We start from the raw sequence: 15,193 nt of genomic DNA on the forward strand, positions 1-15,193 counted from the left end.
GTCCCTGTCCTGCGTTACATTGCTGCCGTAGACAGAAGTACAGGCGGTCAGCAACCTACAGACACACAGCACCTCTGTTCTGTGGCTGGCGTGGTAATTGGCACCAGGCCATTAACAGTTTATGCCATAAATACCACGTAAATTATATTCTGAGAGGAACATTGACAACAGTGTAATGTTCTGCATTTAGAAGCCATCAACCAGTTTTGTACCGTCTGCGACTGCTGCCTTTCATCTCATTACGTAGCCGCTGCTCCTGTGTTCTCTTTTCCTTTTTTGACATGAAAAGTTTCTTTTGTACAACTTGTTTATTCTGCTGCAGGTAATATAAAAATAGATGGCTTTGTTTCTCTTATTTTCTAGAAAATAATGCCTTGGCTCCCAGGCAGCACGTTAAATGGTGAGAGCAGGGCTTGTTTTTCGATCATTTGACGGATCAAAGGTGTCATGGGATTTTTTTTTTCTTTTATCCTAGGAGTGAGGTGTAACATTATCAATACAGCACGAAGAGAGCTGTCCGATCCTCCAGTCCTATGCAGTAAATGCTAGGTCTATTTAAAGCCACTGTTTTATCAGCAGTTCAATGTTCAGCCTCATCAAATGTCTTAATCCAGTCAATACCCCCCATCAGTGCTCCATAATGCCATGCACTTACTTTGGATTCCGGCAAAACAGGATGGTATAGGCTTTTGTTTCCGAGAAGTCCAAGACCACATACATTTTGGGGGATGAAAGATTGTGGATTTTTTTTTTCATGCATGAGATCTGTATGAAATGTATTATTACTGTAACTGCTCACCAGTGACTATGACAAGTTGACAACCTGAGCTACCAGTTGATGAATGAGTCAGTCTGAGGTGAAAAATTAACTGTGCTTGCACTACTAAAAATGTAACCATCCATGCTGACAGTTAAGAAAAAATGTGTTTACTGCTTAATGCAACTGCCAACAAATTACACTCAAACTAGGGCAGTAGAGGTCAGCAGAAACAAGCCTCAATCACAATGCTGACATATTATGCTGAAACAGGTGCTTATTTACACATGGACTGGACACAACATCAGTCTTCATTTGGGGCTGTGTAGCTTGATGGGTTTAAGTCTATACATCCTGCTTCTGGCTCAAGCTTGCTTTCCTCCAAACCTCAAGGACATGTTCCACTAAGTTCAGCAGCGAGTTGTTAACTTTGTTCAAAACATGTGCCTGCTGCACTGATGGAGTCAACTAAAACAGAAAAGTTGCATTTCTTAAAACCAAAGCAATGAGCGAGAGCAAGAGTCCAGTGTTAATTCTCTGTAGGGTTAAGCCCTTTGAGACAAACTGTTTGTAAAAACGGGCTATACAAATAAAATTGCCTTGCCTTGCCATCACTGAGAAAAATGGCTTTCACATATTCACATATTTGATTGATTGAAAAGATAAAAGTATGAATAAAAACAGCTTTAATTTTGACAACTCATTATCTTGAATGTTTTTAGAAATTAATAAACATAGTCTACTGTGTGCAGTATGCAAAGTTATGTTTAAAATCATAACATCTGACCTAATAGCTCAGAATCACATAGTAGAATCATGAAAGCCTGCTTCAGAACAGTCAGTTCAGTGGATCCTAGTGCATGATGTGGTTTTATTTGTTCATCTTTAATGAAAACAGATGTTGCAAGGAAGTATTAATCTATTAATTCTGGTCTGATTGGTGCTTAATACCTTTGTTTACCTAATGAGTGCTTAGCTGCTCCTTAATCTTAAGTGCACTCCGCCTTAGCCCAGTGAGCTAGCTTGGCACCTCTGCCATCCCATCCCTTATGAGACACAACCCTGCAGCCACCTTCTGTTTAAAATGATAATATGTCTTTTTGGGATGGGCACATTGTGGTTGTTTTAATCAATTCTGAGAGTTGATCCACTTACTAGCCAGAAATGACGCTGAAAAATGAACCCTTGTTATTTTAAGCACTGATTCTACACTGACTTTAGATATTAGGGCTAAAGAAAGCCAGTGTCCTGTCAGGATAAAAAATAACATTAACGCATTGCAGTGTAATATAATCTATTACTGTTTCCCTGCCACAAATACCACCTTGTATTGTAGCTTTAATTAAATTTTTTTCCTTGGCGTTTTTTAATGCCGTGGGCTGGATACTAGTCTTTGTTGTAAATTCTTGCTGCTGTTATTTTCACATGACTCTTTAATAAAGGGTGACTGTAGTGTCACATCTTGGCCCTTTGAGCTGCAGCAGTTCACGGGTCAAAGATGACATCACTCCACTGTATCGCAGCCTTGAATTGTTGCACGTTCTGTTCGAGTTAAGCTTCTCAGTCTGGTGGTGTAGTTAGTGACTTAACGGGACGAGCTGACTCGCACTCATGAGCAAAGGTCTGATTACTGAACACTGGGTCACTCAGTATGTGCAGAGGCGCTGAAAGAGGGCACTAAATGCCCCGTGAGTTTTTCTGCCCCGTTTGAATGCACACCCACACACACACACTCAGTAAATCCTTACTGTACTGTACTGTAGAGGCACAGTTCAAGGTCACATAGAGCTAGAGGCTCTTACTTCTACCTCACAAGCTGGAATCGTCATGGCAGCACAAGATGGAGGAGTATGGACATTGGTAGCACTTTCTCTGCTTCAACCATTTTCACTTGATAAGCAATGGATGTGTGTGTACTGGAGTTGGCTTTACATACTGACGGTGTCACTGAAGCCGTCATTTGTCCAACCCCTTTCTTTTTCTTTCCCTTTACAAAAATTGCCCATTACACTAAGCCAATCTGGGATCTCAACCACACTCCACAGTAAAAAAAAAAAAAAGTGTTATGTTTCCATTCCAATCCATACCTGCTTGACTTTTTCATGCTATTGTTACACATTTTTAAAAGCTTACGTATCTTTTAAACAGGCCAGTTTAGTCCTGATGTTACATTTGGATTTACTTGCAGTGCAGTGCAGACATGCTCTGGCTGTCGCATTAGAAGAAGGGTCTTCCGTCATCTGCACACCCCCACCTCAGGACCACCTCGCCAGCCTGGCCCAGGCTTATCTCGTTATCTTGTGGCCTCTCTCATTGTTTGGCTGATGGACTGACTGGCTGCTTTTGAAAATACGGGCTCAGATCAGATTAGCCAGCACTTTGTGAACCGTGGCTTTATGAAAGACAGAGGAGTGACAAGCCCCACTTCTACTTGTTATGATTGTTGTGACATGCCAAAAGTCAGTGTTTGTCATTCTGTCAGACTAAAGAAAGAGCTGTAAGATCTGAAAACACACTGAACGACCAGTACACCGGTAGTATACAGTGCATCATTTAAGCCATCTCATTACATTAAAATGTCACCAGGAGTGTTATGTCAGTATCAGATTTAGCAGATTAAATGGCTGATAATTAATTGTAAGATAGTAAAGAAAGTAAATCAAACAAAGAAAAAGTCTCAGATTTTTGTTGAAATGAGTCTTCAAACTGATCCTGGGCTAAGATTCTTCCTCGAAGCGCGATCTGCCTGCTCTCGTCAATGCTGGATAAGCCAGGGTGTATCGAGGCAGATGTTGGTTCTGCTGAGATGGAAGGTGCGACCTCTGATGCATTACCAAGCTATAAATAGCGTCACGAAGGCGAGATCTTCCATCAGGATGCGCTTCAAAGATCGGTTACAAAGCAGGTTCTGTGCAGGGAGCTGCACTGTTTGTGTTTCCTCCCTGTGGATTTGGACATTTGAGCTCCAGTTCTGATGCTGTGCACCTTCTGTTCACACATAAGAACCAGTTGTTGCTGGATGTGCCGTTTTCATTTTTATCCAGCCCAATCAAACGCCCACCTCATACACATATCAGCCTGCACGGCATGAACTCTGTCACTCGCTGTTTATTTTGGTTGTGTGTGTGACGTGCTCATGGGATTATCTTCCATTATGAAGGATGTCGAGCTAATTTGCAGTACAATCCAGATGTGCACTGCTAAACTCCCACCAAATCATAAACGGCATCTGTTGCAGATTTCTTATTTGAGCTTGAATGGATAATAAAAACAGTTGTGTAGCTAATTTCTAGGAAATCCTCTTGAAATACCCATTTTTAATCACTGAAAAGTAATGGTTTGTGCAGTATCCAGGAGTATTAACCTGACTTTTCAGTGTAGGCCTGCAGAGGTTTTGGACACTTATGAATGGACCTGAATCTCTTCTTTATGTGTAAAGACTGTTTGACCTTGTCCCTGGTCCCTGGCTGTGTGTTTGTATGAAAGCAGCGAGGTATTCATGTGTGTATTTTTTTTTAAAGGAAAGTTGTAGAAGTGGCCTTGGTTCATACTGAATGTGAAATGAGTAGAATAATTCATTTTTATGCAGGCAAGGTCACAGAGGAGGGAATTACAGTTATAGTTTGACATGACAAAAAATAGAGGAAATATAGGTTTGTGATAGATTGATGTCTGAATTATTAAGCAAAGATTGATTGTGATGTTGAAGAGAGTTATCTAGATGTCCTGGTGTAGTTTTTCTGTACATGCTGTTACAAACATGTACAGTATACACCTGCTCACACAGAGAGAGGGAAACAATCACTTGGTGTTTGAGCTCAGCCAGTGACAACAGAGCCAGAATCCAATAATTTAAAAATAGAAAGGCTGCGACTTTGATCTCACCATGACGATGAGGAGTCCAAGTTTTATCATCCGTTCCAGCTGTGGCTTCTTGTCTAAAGAGGGGGGAGGGAGGGGGGGCGCCGCTGTAGAGCCAGTAATTAGTTTTCCTGTTTTAGAGGTTTTCCCTTGTTGTTCGGCTGTTAGACCAGTCAATAGAGATAAAGGTATTGTTCAGAATAAAGTAATGGACCAATCAAAACACAATGTCGAGTTTTAGAAATCCAGAGCGGAGGGTGGATTGAGCCAGAGCTGCTGCTTTTCTCTGTCTGTCTCTTTTCTATTGTCTACAATTATTCCGTGAGCTCTCTTGGCAGTGTCGTTGCATCCTGCTTTTGTCCAAATGCGATTTAATTATATTCAATGGTAACAGTTGTACAAATGAAGTTCTCATTTGCATCACAGGTGCTGATGGCTGCATTTTATATTGTCCTCAAATGGTTATTGTGCTCTTTGCCTTCCCCCTCCATTCTTATCGGAGTGGGCAGTCTGGCTCCTCACTGCATCCCCAGTGTTAAAGGGTTTGAAGGTCACCCTGTCACTTAATACAGCTGCTATGTAATTATCAAAAGCACAACGTAGTCTGCTAAATAAAAAGTAGAACAATGCTTTTTATTTATGTGCCAAAAAAAAAACATTATACGTTCAAGCACATCCATTGTGAGTTTACAACCTAAACATGTACATGAGACTAATACCAATGACCTCCAAGTTCTTCTGAAAATGTCCTTCACTTTGTTTCAATCTAATTTTATGATGTCTCCATTAATTCAGATCTTATTGGAGAGACTTCTTTTATTGAGGCTCAGTGTACTTGAGTGAATTGAATTTTGTGATGCTGCTGCCAGTTGCCAGGAATAGATTTTTGATCCTGACCTGCCCATACTGAGCCTAGAGTTGAAACAAGTAATTGATCAATTAGACAGACAGAATCTGCAATTATTTTCATAGTTTTTGTTCCCCAAAATTCACTGGTCAGAACTTCATATGACTTTTTTTTTTTTTTCATTTTTCTCAGATGACTACGAAAGCAAATGGAATTTCCCCTACTTTAACTGTACGGGTAAACCTGGGCTTTGGAAAGCTGTGATTAACGTTTTAGATATCAATAAACCAAAATGATTAAATTATCAAAATGTTTGTCAAACAAAACCTTACCAACTTTCCCATTCCCGTCAAACCCAAACTCACCTACAGTATTTAATGTTTGTAAGAAATAAATCTGTGGTTTCTGTTGACTATAAGCAACTAGAACACTAGTTTTCAGAATTAGTTGAGCTGCTGTCAGAGCTTATTTTCTGTTCAGCTCCAGTCGCACTGAACCCAGTCTTTGTCCATGGTGCAGCACCATGGACAGCACCTCTCAGTCTCACTGCTCTGCAGCATCTACTTATCTACTTACAGCATCTACTTACTACTGTGATCTGCTGTAAGTAGATCGCCCTCTTGCATCCTTTTTTCATATCCTCTATTTTTTTAAATGTGTGTGTGTTCATCCTTTGGTGATGTGCATCCGCCATGATTGGCATTCTACCTCTGAAACCGGAGCACGCATGAAAAAAGAGACTTGGGACAAAACACTAAGTAGTGGGTTGCTTCCTGAAATGGAAACTGCTGTTGGAAGAGGGCGCCCTCATCAAACACCGACAAAGACACTGAGCCTACAGTGATGATACCGTCATGAAACCATTTTTTTTATGTGACCTCAACAGCTTGATCTGCTCTTACTGGAGCTTTATCCACTGTCTTCACTGGAGGCCATCTCTTCTTTTTTTTGTTCATAGTTTTGACCTTAGTTTTAGATCATCAGATCTAATGTGAGGGTGTAGAATCATCTTTTAAATTCACTATAATCTGAATGAATGACATTACCGATGTTATTTTCACATATTCTCCTGAAGTATTTAGATCAGAGGCTCTGGTGTATGTCTATCCAGATTTGTCCACACTGACCCTAAAGCAAAGAAATTAGAGAAAACCTGAATCGGGTGTATTTATTGTTCTGAGGGAGAGCCTGAAGGTGAAATGTTGAGGCTTGCAAGAAACTGAAAGCCTTATCGATCACAGGCTATTTTTGAAAGCGGGGTCGAATTAGCTAATGTAACTGCACTGTAAAAGCATCATGTGAAGGGCACCAAGATCCCTATCTCATGGGTGTATGAAATGACAAACAGCCAAGCGAGATGGAAACGGTGCATATGGTTGGATGTGACTGAGGCCTGGCGGGCCTTACATACTTAACTCCTTCCTTGGGGGGATTTTTGACCCTGAACATCAGCTTTACTAAGCTGCAGCAGCTGAACATTACATCAGCTCCGAGAGTTGTGGTTCATGTAATGCCCGTAATTTGTGAAATCCAGAGCGATGATGTGTGTGCATCAGATGGTGTATAGATCTCACAGCTGCAGACAGACCTGACAGCACATTGATAACTGCAGAGAATTTCAAAGCAAATTTAAGAGAGTAAACTCTTAAAATGGAAGTGATTGCAATCAGACAGTCTCTAATGAGGTAATTAGAAAACGCTCTGGGGCTCAGTGAATCTGCTGAAAGCCTCTCGTCCCCTGTTCTCATCTAAAAGGGTTAGTACTTATGTCCATCACTGGTAGACGAATGATGCATGAGGCTGCTCCTCAACCCCCCCACCCCCCCTCTCAAGCCCACCAAGGTCACCTGAAAAGGCTCTATGAGTATATTACTCGGTCTGTACTAAGTGTAACCAACCAACCAGCCTGATGAGCAGGTAGGAGGAAGCCTCCTCTGCATACTTCCACCTCCAGCTCCTCTAAGATAAGACTCTTGTGTGTGTGCTCTTTGCCTCAGAGAGGAGGTGACTGCTGACAGTGCAACCAAGCAACAGTGCAGTTTGTCGTTGGTCAGGATTATGTCCCATAAAGTCATAGTCGCTTCCTTGATGGGAAAATGGACCTCAAAACAACATCTGCTGGAGATTTGTGCTCATTAATGTTTAAGTGGGATTAACTACAAAACCTAAACTAAACTGCAGGGAGGCAGAAATTGCAATTTTCTTGGCCGATTTTAATTTCAGATATTTTTTCTGCCTTCTGATTACAATATTTTCTCTGAAAACAATAATTGACAGCTACACAAACATCGCATAATGTTTATTGAATGAATTCAATTGTATGCTCATGATGAAACGCTGACTGTTAACTATTACATAAACAAAAAATCATATCAGTGCATTCTGGTGAACAATTGCAAAACTCGTCACTTGTCAGACCACTCAGAAATGATGAATGGTTGTTGTTGTTATTGATGGTTATTATCCAAGGCACAGCAGAAATGCTGACAGTGTGGGCTCAGGAGCAGTTCAGCAGGTAGCCGTCACGCATAGAGGAGGAAAGCTGTGTGGCACAAGTTGTAGTCCCATCATGCAATTGTAAAATCTTGTTTTTGTGGTTGTTCCTCCATGGCTTGCTTTTGTCTTACAGGTATTACACATTTCATGCCTTTTGTCTTTTCCCTCATGGAGAAGAACTTCCACACCAATGACATATTGAGTGGGTGTAACTGTGTGCACAATACAAATTGTTGTGTAGCGCATGAGTGTAAATGTGGAATCACACTGATCAGCCGGTCTCCCTTCATGGCCACTGGTTCCGATCACCAGCCAATCAATCAGTGCAATTCTATATCTATCTTGTTATTGTTATCGACCAAAACTGGCAATGAATTGATCCCACCAACAATTGTTGTCCATGTTGCAGAAATGTGTGTATAGTTTATTCCTCTGAATGACTGGCCAGCAATGGATAGACCACTTTGGTTAGTCCTTCATTTTAACTATTTTCTTACATTATCATAATTGTATTTTTATTTGGTTTCAATTGTACATTACTGTTGCCTCAGATAACTCATAGTAAAAAGATAACTATTGATGCTTACTAGTATTGACAACAATCTCAGAAACGAGAGGCAGAACTACTGTATCTTACGCTCAGTTTTTTAGTGAGTGAAGCTGAAATATAAATGGTGCAACAGAGCCTCTGGTTGCTCTGATTTGGTTGTCCCAGCTGGGGCTCTAGTATTTCCTAGTTTACCTATATAGAGCTCCAGTTTCACAACATGTTACAAAATGATTGTTTTTACTGTTCCTTGTGCATTGTGCATTAATAATTAGAAGTCATCCTAGCTAGTAATACTGACAGAGTAAAATCAAACTCATAGTTTGTAGGTGTGTGTAGGAAAACATCATCAGTGGCTGGCAGAGTAAACAAAGCCGTTACAGCAATACTGGGAAAGCTGGAAAGTACTGTGGGTGTTTCAGCACAGACATGTCATCCCTATGACCAATAGCTGGAAAAAAGCAGGGCTGCCCAATTGCCCCAGGGCAACCAGATTTGGACCTCTGTCAACGATTAGCTTGGTCCCGTTCCAACTGACAATACAACAGGACCCGTGGTCTTACATCTAAACCAGGCATAGACAATAAACTCTATGAAAAACTCTCAGGATATGCAGACAAGCTAAAAAAGAAAATCTGGGTCAAAGCATGCTGCAGCAGAAGCTCAGCGGACACACTGCAGACTATGAAACTTTTCTTATAGTGTGCGACAATTTCAAAAACAAAAACTCAGCCTGACTCATCTGTGTTACTGCACAGTGCTGATCAAAGCCATTCTGATCTGTCAGTAATGACTGGTTATAGATTGGATCAGGTGTGTCGGGGGTCATTATTGCACTCCTTATTAATTTAGCTAAAACATGACTTTGCACATGTAGTCTAAATTTAATTTGGTGAATAAGTGAATATCATTATAAGGCATTATACAGTATCCCTACAGTACCAGCCTATGATAAATATTATTAACTCAAGATTCACTTACACAAGAATACTTATGCAGTGAAATACTATACATATAGTACTGACAGTGAAATGACAATAAGTACAGAGAGCCTTTTCAAACCCAGCTTTGGATGATTACATTCACTTCCAAAAATGACACAGCAGTTTTTGTTCCCCTATTTGTCTCCCAAAAGCACAAGTCTGATTGGTTCATTGGAGGGGGGAGTAAGAGGAAGCAATTTTGGCTTAGTCCTGATGAGCACTGCCTTGTGGGAAATCAGTGTCGTGGCAGCTCCTGTAATTAGTTCTGCTTGTTAGAAAAATGAAGGGGTTTCTAATTAGCAAGTGGATGGCTTCTTGACTTGTTGTGCATCTTTTCCCTCCTTTCCTTGAAGATCATCATTAGAGAGAGAGAGGGAGAGAGGGAGCATGCACGCTCAGTCTTGCTGCTCAACAGTTTAGCTCCAACACGATGAATCTAGATGGACAAATCTCAAAGGGTATTCTGTCATGCTCTGACAGACAGGCTGCCGACTGTAAGCACGTGTAGGCAAATGCCTGGAGCTGTGCAAGATTTCACTTTTCAAGTGCTTAACAAGCCAGGCAGTCTGGTTTTCACAGATCTTTACATACACAGGCTGACTAATGCTTTATTTATAGTATAACATTTACTACAGTTTCGATATGTGAGAATTTATTATGCACCAATTGTCAGATCTAATGTAAATGAGCTTTTCTCCCAATGAGCTTGTCTGCCTGATTTAATCCTTGGCTTGTGTACTTTGTTCTTTTCCACACAATCCTGTGACAACCATTAGAATTCATATAAGGCTCTATTTGAGCCTCTTTGTCATCAGTAATGCAGAAATTGGTATTTAATTTCATTGTTTTACTTGCATATTTCAGATTTTTCATTTATTTCTTAAATTTAAATTTAATTTAAGTATATTTTGGAGGATTTTTGCCTTTAATTGACAGGTTAGTTGAGAGAGACAGGAAATGGGGAGGCAGAGAGAGGGGGAATGACACGCAGCAAAGGTGCGGGATTCAAACCGGGGCTGGCTGCAGAAAAGACTGTAGTCTCTGCACACGGGGCACCTGCTCTACCCACTGAGCTAAACGGCGCCCCACACATTTCAGATTTTGAAAAATGTAATTAATTTAATATAAATATTTACAACCTACACTACAATGAAGTACACTTGGAGCAAGGGCTTGATTTAAACTTGATTTAATCACCAAGTCTGCACCATAATGCAAATGCTTAACATTACGATTGGAAGAAAGAGGACATAGTGGTCTGGCTAAACGACCTAAACCTACCGCCTCCAATTAACAACTTTGTATAAATTTGTTCAATCAGCACAGATCCCAAAATGTAGAAATGATAATTTAGCGTTTTTGCAGGAGGTTTTGGATCGTTTTGTTACCTTTGGAAAGAGCGCCTTTAGCTCTTTCTCTATTATTCTCCTTAACAGTGTGGCTAGGATGTTGAAGCACAAAGGGAAATGCAAATCAAATTCCTCTGAAATCCTGGACTCCTTTTTGTGTTCTCAGATTGCACATGAGAAGATTTATAATCCGCTGCTGATGTTCGAAAGTCAGGACTTCCAGCACTACTTTCAGCGCTTCACTCGTGTGCTGAGATTCCTCCAAAACTTCCCCCACCCCCACTGTCCCTTCTAAGCTGTGGGCAATTTGAGTGGTGAAAGCGGAAGTATTTCTGCATGATGTCACACTCGTCGTCAATAATTCTCTGTAACACGTCGTTACATGCATGCGGCTGCAGAGGAACATTTATCTCCCTCAGCTGATCCGCTTCCAAGAATGATCCTAATGTGACATTATGTAAGAACTGAAAGGCAGAGCTGCTGGTATTAGAGAACACACAAACTCCAGAGAACATACTAATCTCCCTATGTGATTATTAGTCATAATATTTAACGCTGGCTTAATGATCGACCCATGGCATAATCTCTATCTGGCATATTCACCTGTTCTCCTGTAACCCTAATGATTTGCCTTTGAGGACGGTGATACGGAATGAAATAGAGTAATTATACCTCAAGTGTGCAGGGAATTACCCTGAAGATATGAAATGGGGGGAGGGGGAGGTTATAGTTGAACAGCTGTGTCGAAAATCTCAGGATTAGCTCAACTTCTGTTCAGTATTTGGCAAATGTATGATTTCAGCCCCGACATTTCTGTAATTGTGTAGCTGTGCAGATGCATGAACCAATATATGGTAAATTATGAGCTGTTAAACTGAAGAGTGGCACATAGTGCTGGTATTCCCAATGACTGCAGGGGTAATTTTTTTTCTCAAAATGAAATCAGCTCCTAGGTAAGATGAATTTAATATGATTTGATAAGTAATAACTTTTTAAAAAAAATAAACAAATCTGTTGGAAAGGCCATAAATAGATTGTTTCATCTCACGAACTGGACTTAGCACCACTCTCCTCTTTCCTGCACAGTTACCAAGAGATTTGACATTCAATACAATGCAGCGTCATTTAGTATGCGGATGGATCACTAACATGACAAGCTTGAAGGGTGGGTCTTAAAATGTGTACATTTGCTCTGCATTCTTAAACATTCACAAGATCAAACTGGATCATTTTCTGCATTTCATTTGGTATTGTGCACTACACGAACGTCAGTGTCTCCACGTTACGCATGTTTCAGTCTGAAACCAGTGAAGACTCAGGCTGTGAAACAAAGCCTTGATATGCTAAGATCTGAACAAAAACATTGTGTTTGTTATCTTGCAGTTGAAAACATAGGCCTTAAGCGACTGTTATTTCACACACATGCACACATGTTTTGGAGATGAATTGAGCGCAGTTCAGTCAGGCAGTTGGTGTGAAAGGCTTTTGTTTCAAAAATAGACTGTGTTACAGTACTGCACATGGCAAAAAAAGTCCCGCTGAGAACGATGGCAGAGAATTGAGTGATTTTTAAAAGACTGGAGCACATACCAACTCTGAGGCAAAATTATCACATTAAAACCAACAGCACTGGGCCTGCAAGGCAAAGCTTTTGAGTATATCTTCCCCTCAGGTCAAGACAAAGCACGGGCAGCTCAGAAAATATACTTATTCATGTCATGACAGTAAAGAAGCTGAGTCAGTAGCCAGTAGCTAGTAAGCTTAGCATAAAATCTGAACCATCACCTTTAAATCTTACAAATTAGCATTTTGTTTTGTTTGTTTAATCCATTCAGATTAAAAAGTAACAATGATGTGACATTTAAAGAATACTTAATTTTCCCATGCCTCAGGCTCCCTGTTTAGCAGTTTACCCCAGACCGTCTTGATGCTTAACTTGGCTTACTAGTTGTTCACTTTGTGTCAGAAATGTCAGGTTTTTCCTCTTATTCTAGATTTTTCAGTCACCTTGAACCTTCTCGGTCTGGCTCTGTAAATAATGGGTATGGGTACTAACTCTTTAGTTGATGTCTTGGAGTTAACAGTCTAGACAAGGCTAACTGCCTACTATCTGTAGCTTTGTATCAACTGTACAGACAGAGCATACTGGTATCAGTGGAAAAGAATAAAATGTAAAACTATCGAATGTTAGTTTCCATTTATTCCTGCTCGAGAGTAAAATTGAACTTCCATTCTGAAGATGTTTATTCTTCACCTCTTCACCATATTCTACTTTGACAGTGTGTAGTTAGTAGTAGTTAGTTGATATGCCAAGAACTCTGATACGAGTCGACATCCTTGAGTCAAATGAGTGTAATTGAAATGACATTTTTGAACGAATTTCATGGAAATTCAAGTAGACACAGTCTAATCTGGCTCAGCTTGTGACTGACACAGTAGGCAGGCACAGCAGTGGGGAAGAATATGTCTCTCAAGTCTTGTCCACTTACATCACAGTCAGTCATCGCCATCACTGTAACTCTGTCGTAATGTCTCTCTTTATCATCTCTTCATCTTGTCTGTGTGGTTGTGTGCGGCATGCTTCACATCTATGTCCTGTTTTCTCTTTCTCTCCCTCTCCCCCTTTTACTACTTCTTCTCTCTGTATTGGATGAGAAGATAAGTCCTGGGGCACCAGAGGATGACGGCAAGTTGTCGGTAGGTCCTGTCTGATTGACACTCTTTCTGTCTGCTTCAGTGTTTGTCCCTGTTTCTGTGTAGCCGTAGCAGTGTAATTTGTGTCTCTTCCACCATATTGTGTACGAGACATGTACACCTTATCTGTAACCTTTAGCCTCACTGTGTGCAGAGAATAACTCTGTTTTCCGAAGCCTGTTTTTGCTACAGTTATATTTTATAAAAAGCATGCAAAAACAATTGGGAAAGTACAAAAGCCTGTTAAGTTTTCATGCAGATTGTAAAGGAAGCAAATAAACAGCAGCAGAAGGAGAATCTTCAGGGTCACACCAAGAAGCCACATCTTGAAGACCTTACACAAGCTCTGCCCGTCTACATGTCTTCCTTACCTCCCGCTCTCACCCATATGGACCTGGGAATTAGCACCTGACACTTCCTGTGCCTATGCATCACCTGTGGGCAGCCGAAGGCAGACGCACTCCAAACAGCTGCCGCCTGCAACGGTGCCTAATTTCCCACAGTTCTCAAGTTCAGCTTGAACAGCTGAAGCGACCTTGGCGATTGGTGGTTTGGGGAAAAGAACTCAAATGCCACTTGCACTGTGAATGCCTGTCTCAACACATGGGGCTTATATTTTTAAGAAGCTGGGGTACTTCATGATAGCTTTACTGGGTTGCAGGTTCCGCTTAGGGGTTTTATGCAAAAGAGGATTAGAGAATCATATTCCTACCAGTAGCGTAACTGAAGGTGGTGGAGCATCCTATATGCATGAGAATTTGTTGCAGTCACATGAAACCTTCTCTCTAAGCTTTAAATGTTATAAATGCACAAGAACCAAGCACAAGTACCTAAAATGACCATTCTTTATAATGTAAAATGAAAGAAGCTTGCAACACCGCATGGTTTCCTGTGCTTACTTAAATAAGCTTAGATAATAAATCAGCTTTGAGAAGTGCTTACATTAAATAGACAGATGCGTTTGCTTTGACAAAAGTAAGAACCAGTGACTGGACTCTGACGAGGAGAAAGCATGTCGTGCCTACAGAGTCCCAGTTTATGCAGCAGGATGTTTTACTCACAGCCCGTCTCTCCTCTCACAGGCAAGGCCCCGGCTGCAGAGGGGGGGCAGTTCCGCCTCCCTGCACAACAGCTTGATGAGGAACAGCATCTTCCAGCTGATGATTCACACATTAGACCCTTTAAGTGAAGGTAAGAAAGTTAGACAACCTCCACAGAGAAAACGCAACTCTTCAGGTCTCTAAGAGCCCACAATGTACAGTACTGTTCTTGCTAACTGTCCACAGAGGTCTCTATTTTCAGGTTGATATGACAAAGAGTCTTTTCATCTTTTCTCTCTTTCTCTCCTGAAATAACTCAAATCCTGTTTTCAGATGTAATGGAAATGCAAATAAGGAATTCAAGACTACAATTTTCATCTTGAAGCAACCTTAACTGAAAGAAACCAAATGAAAATATTGTCTTTTATGCATTTGCAAGACAAATGTCCTCCATGAAGTCCAGAATCTCCACCATCAACGTGTAGAAATACTTCTCGGCCCCCATGCTGTATGCCTAGACTGAATTGATCCATTTTTAAAAATAGTCCATACAAGACAAGGCCAGCTCAGTGCTGTGTCAGAGCACAGCTGAGGTGGAAGATCATTTCCCTTTAATCCA

General features: G+C 40.8%; 1 protein-coding gene across 1 annotated transcript in view; it reads left to right on the forward strand.

The window, feature by feature from the left end:
- Nucleotides 1–15,193, forward strand: part of LOC311001575 (solute carrier family 24 member 2) — a gene marked incomplete at both ends in the record, with an annotated part of 38,572 nt that overhangs the window by 3,557 nt on the left and 19,822 nt on the right. Inside the window, 2 exons of the mRNA XM_083992659.1 lie at nucleotides 13,490–13,537; nucleotides 14,617–14,725. Of these exons, the coding sequence (XP_083848785.1) occupies nucleotides 13,490–13,537; nucleotides 14,617–14,725 (157 nt within the window). The remainder of the gene's footprint in view (nucleotides 1–13,489; nucleotides 13,538–14,616; nucleotides 14,726–15,193) is intronic.

This window comes from Trachurus trachurus, assembly GCF_905171665.1.
Source record: "Trachurus trachurus genome assembly, chromosome: 18".
Taxonomy (NCBI): Eukaryota; Metazoa; Chordata; class Actinopteri; order Carangiformes; family Carangidae; genus Trachurus; species Trachurus trachurus.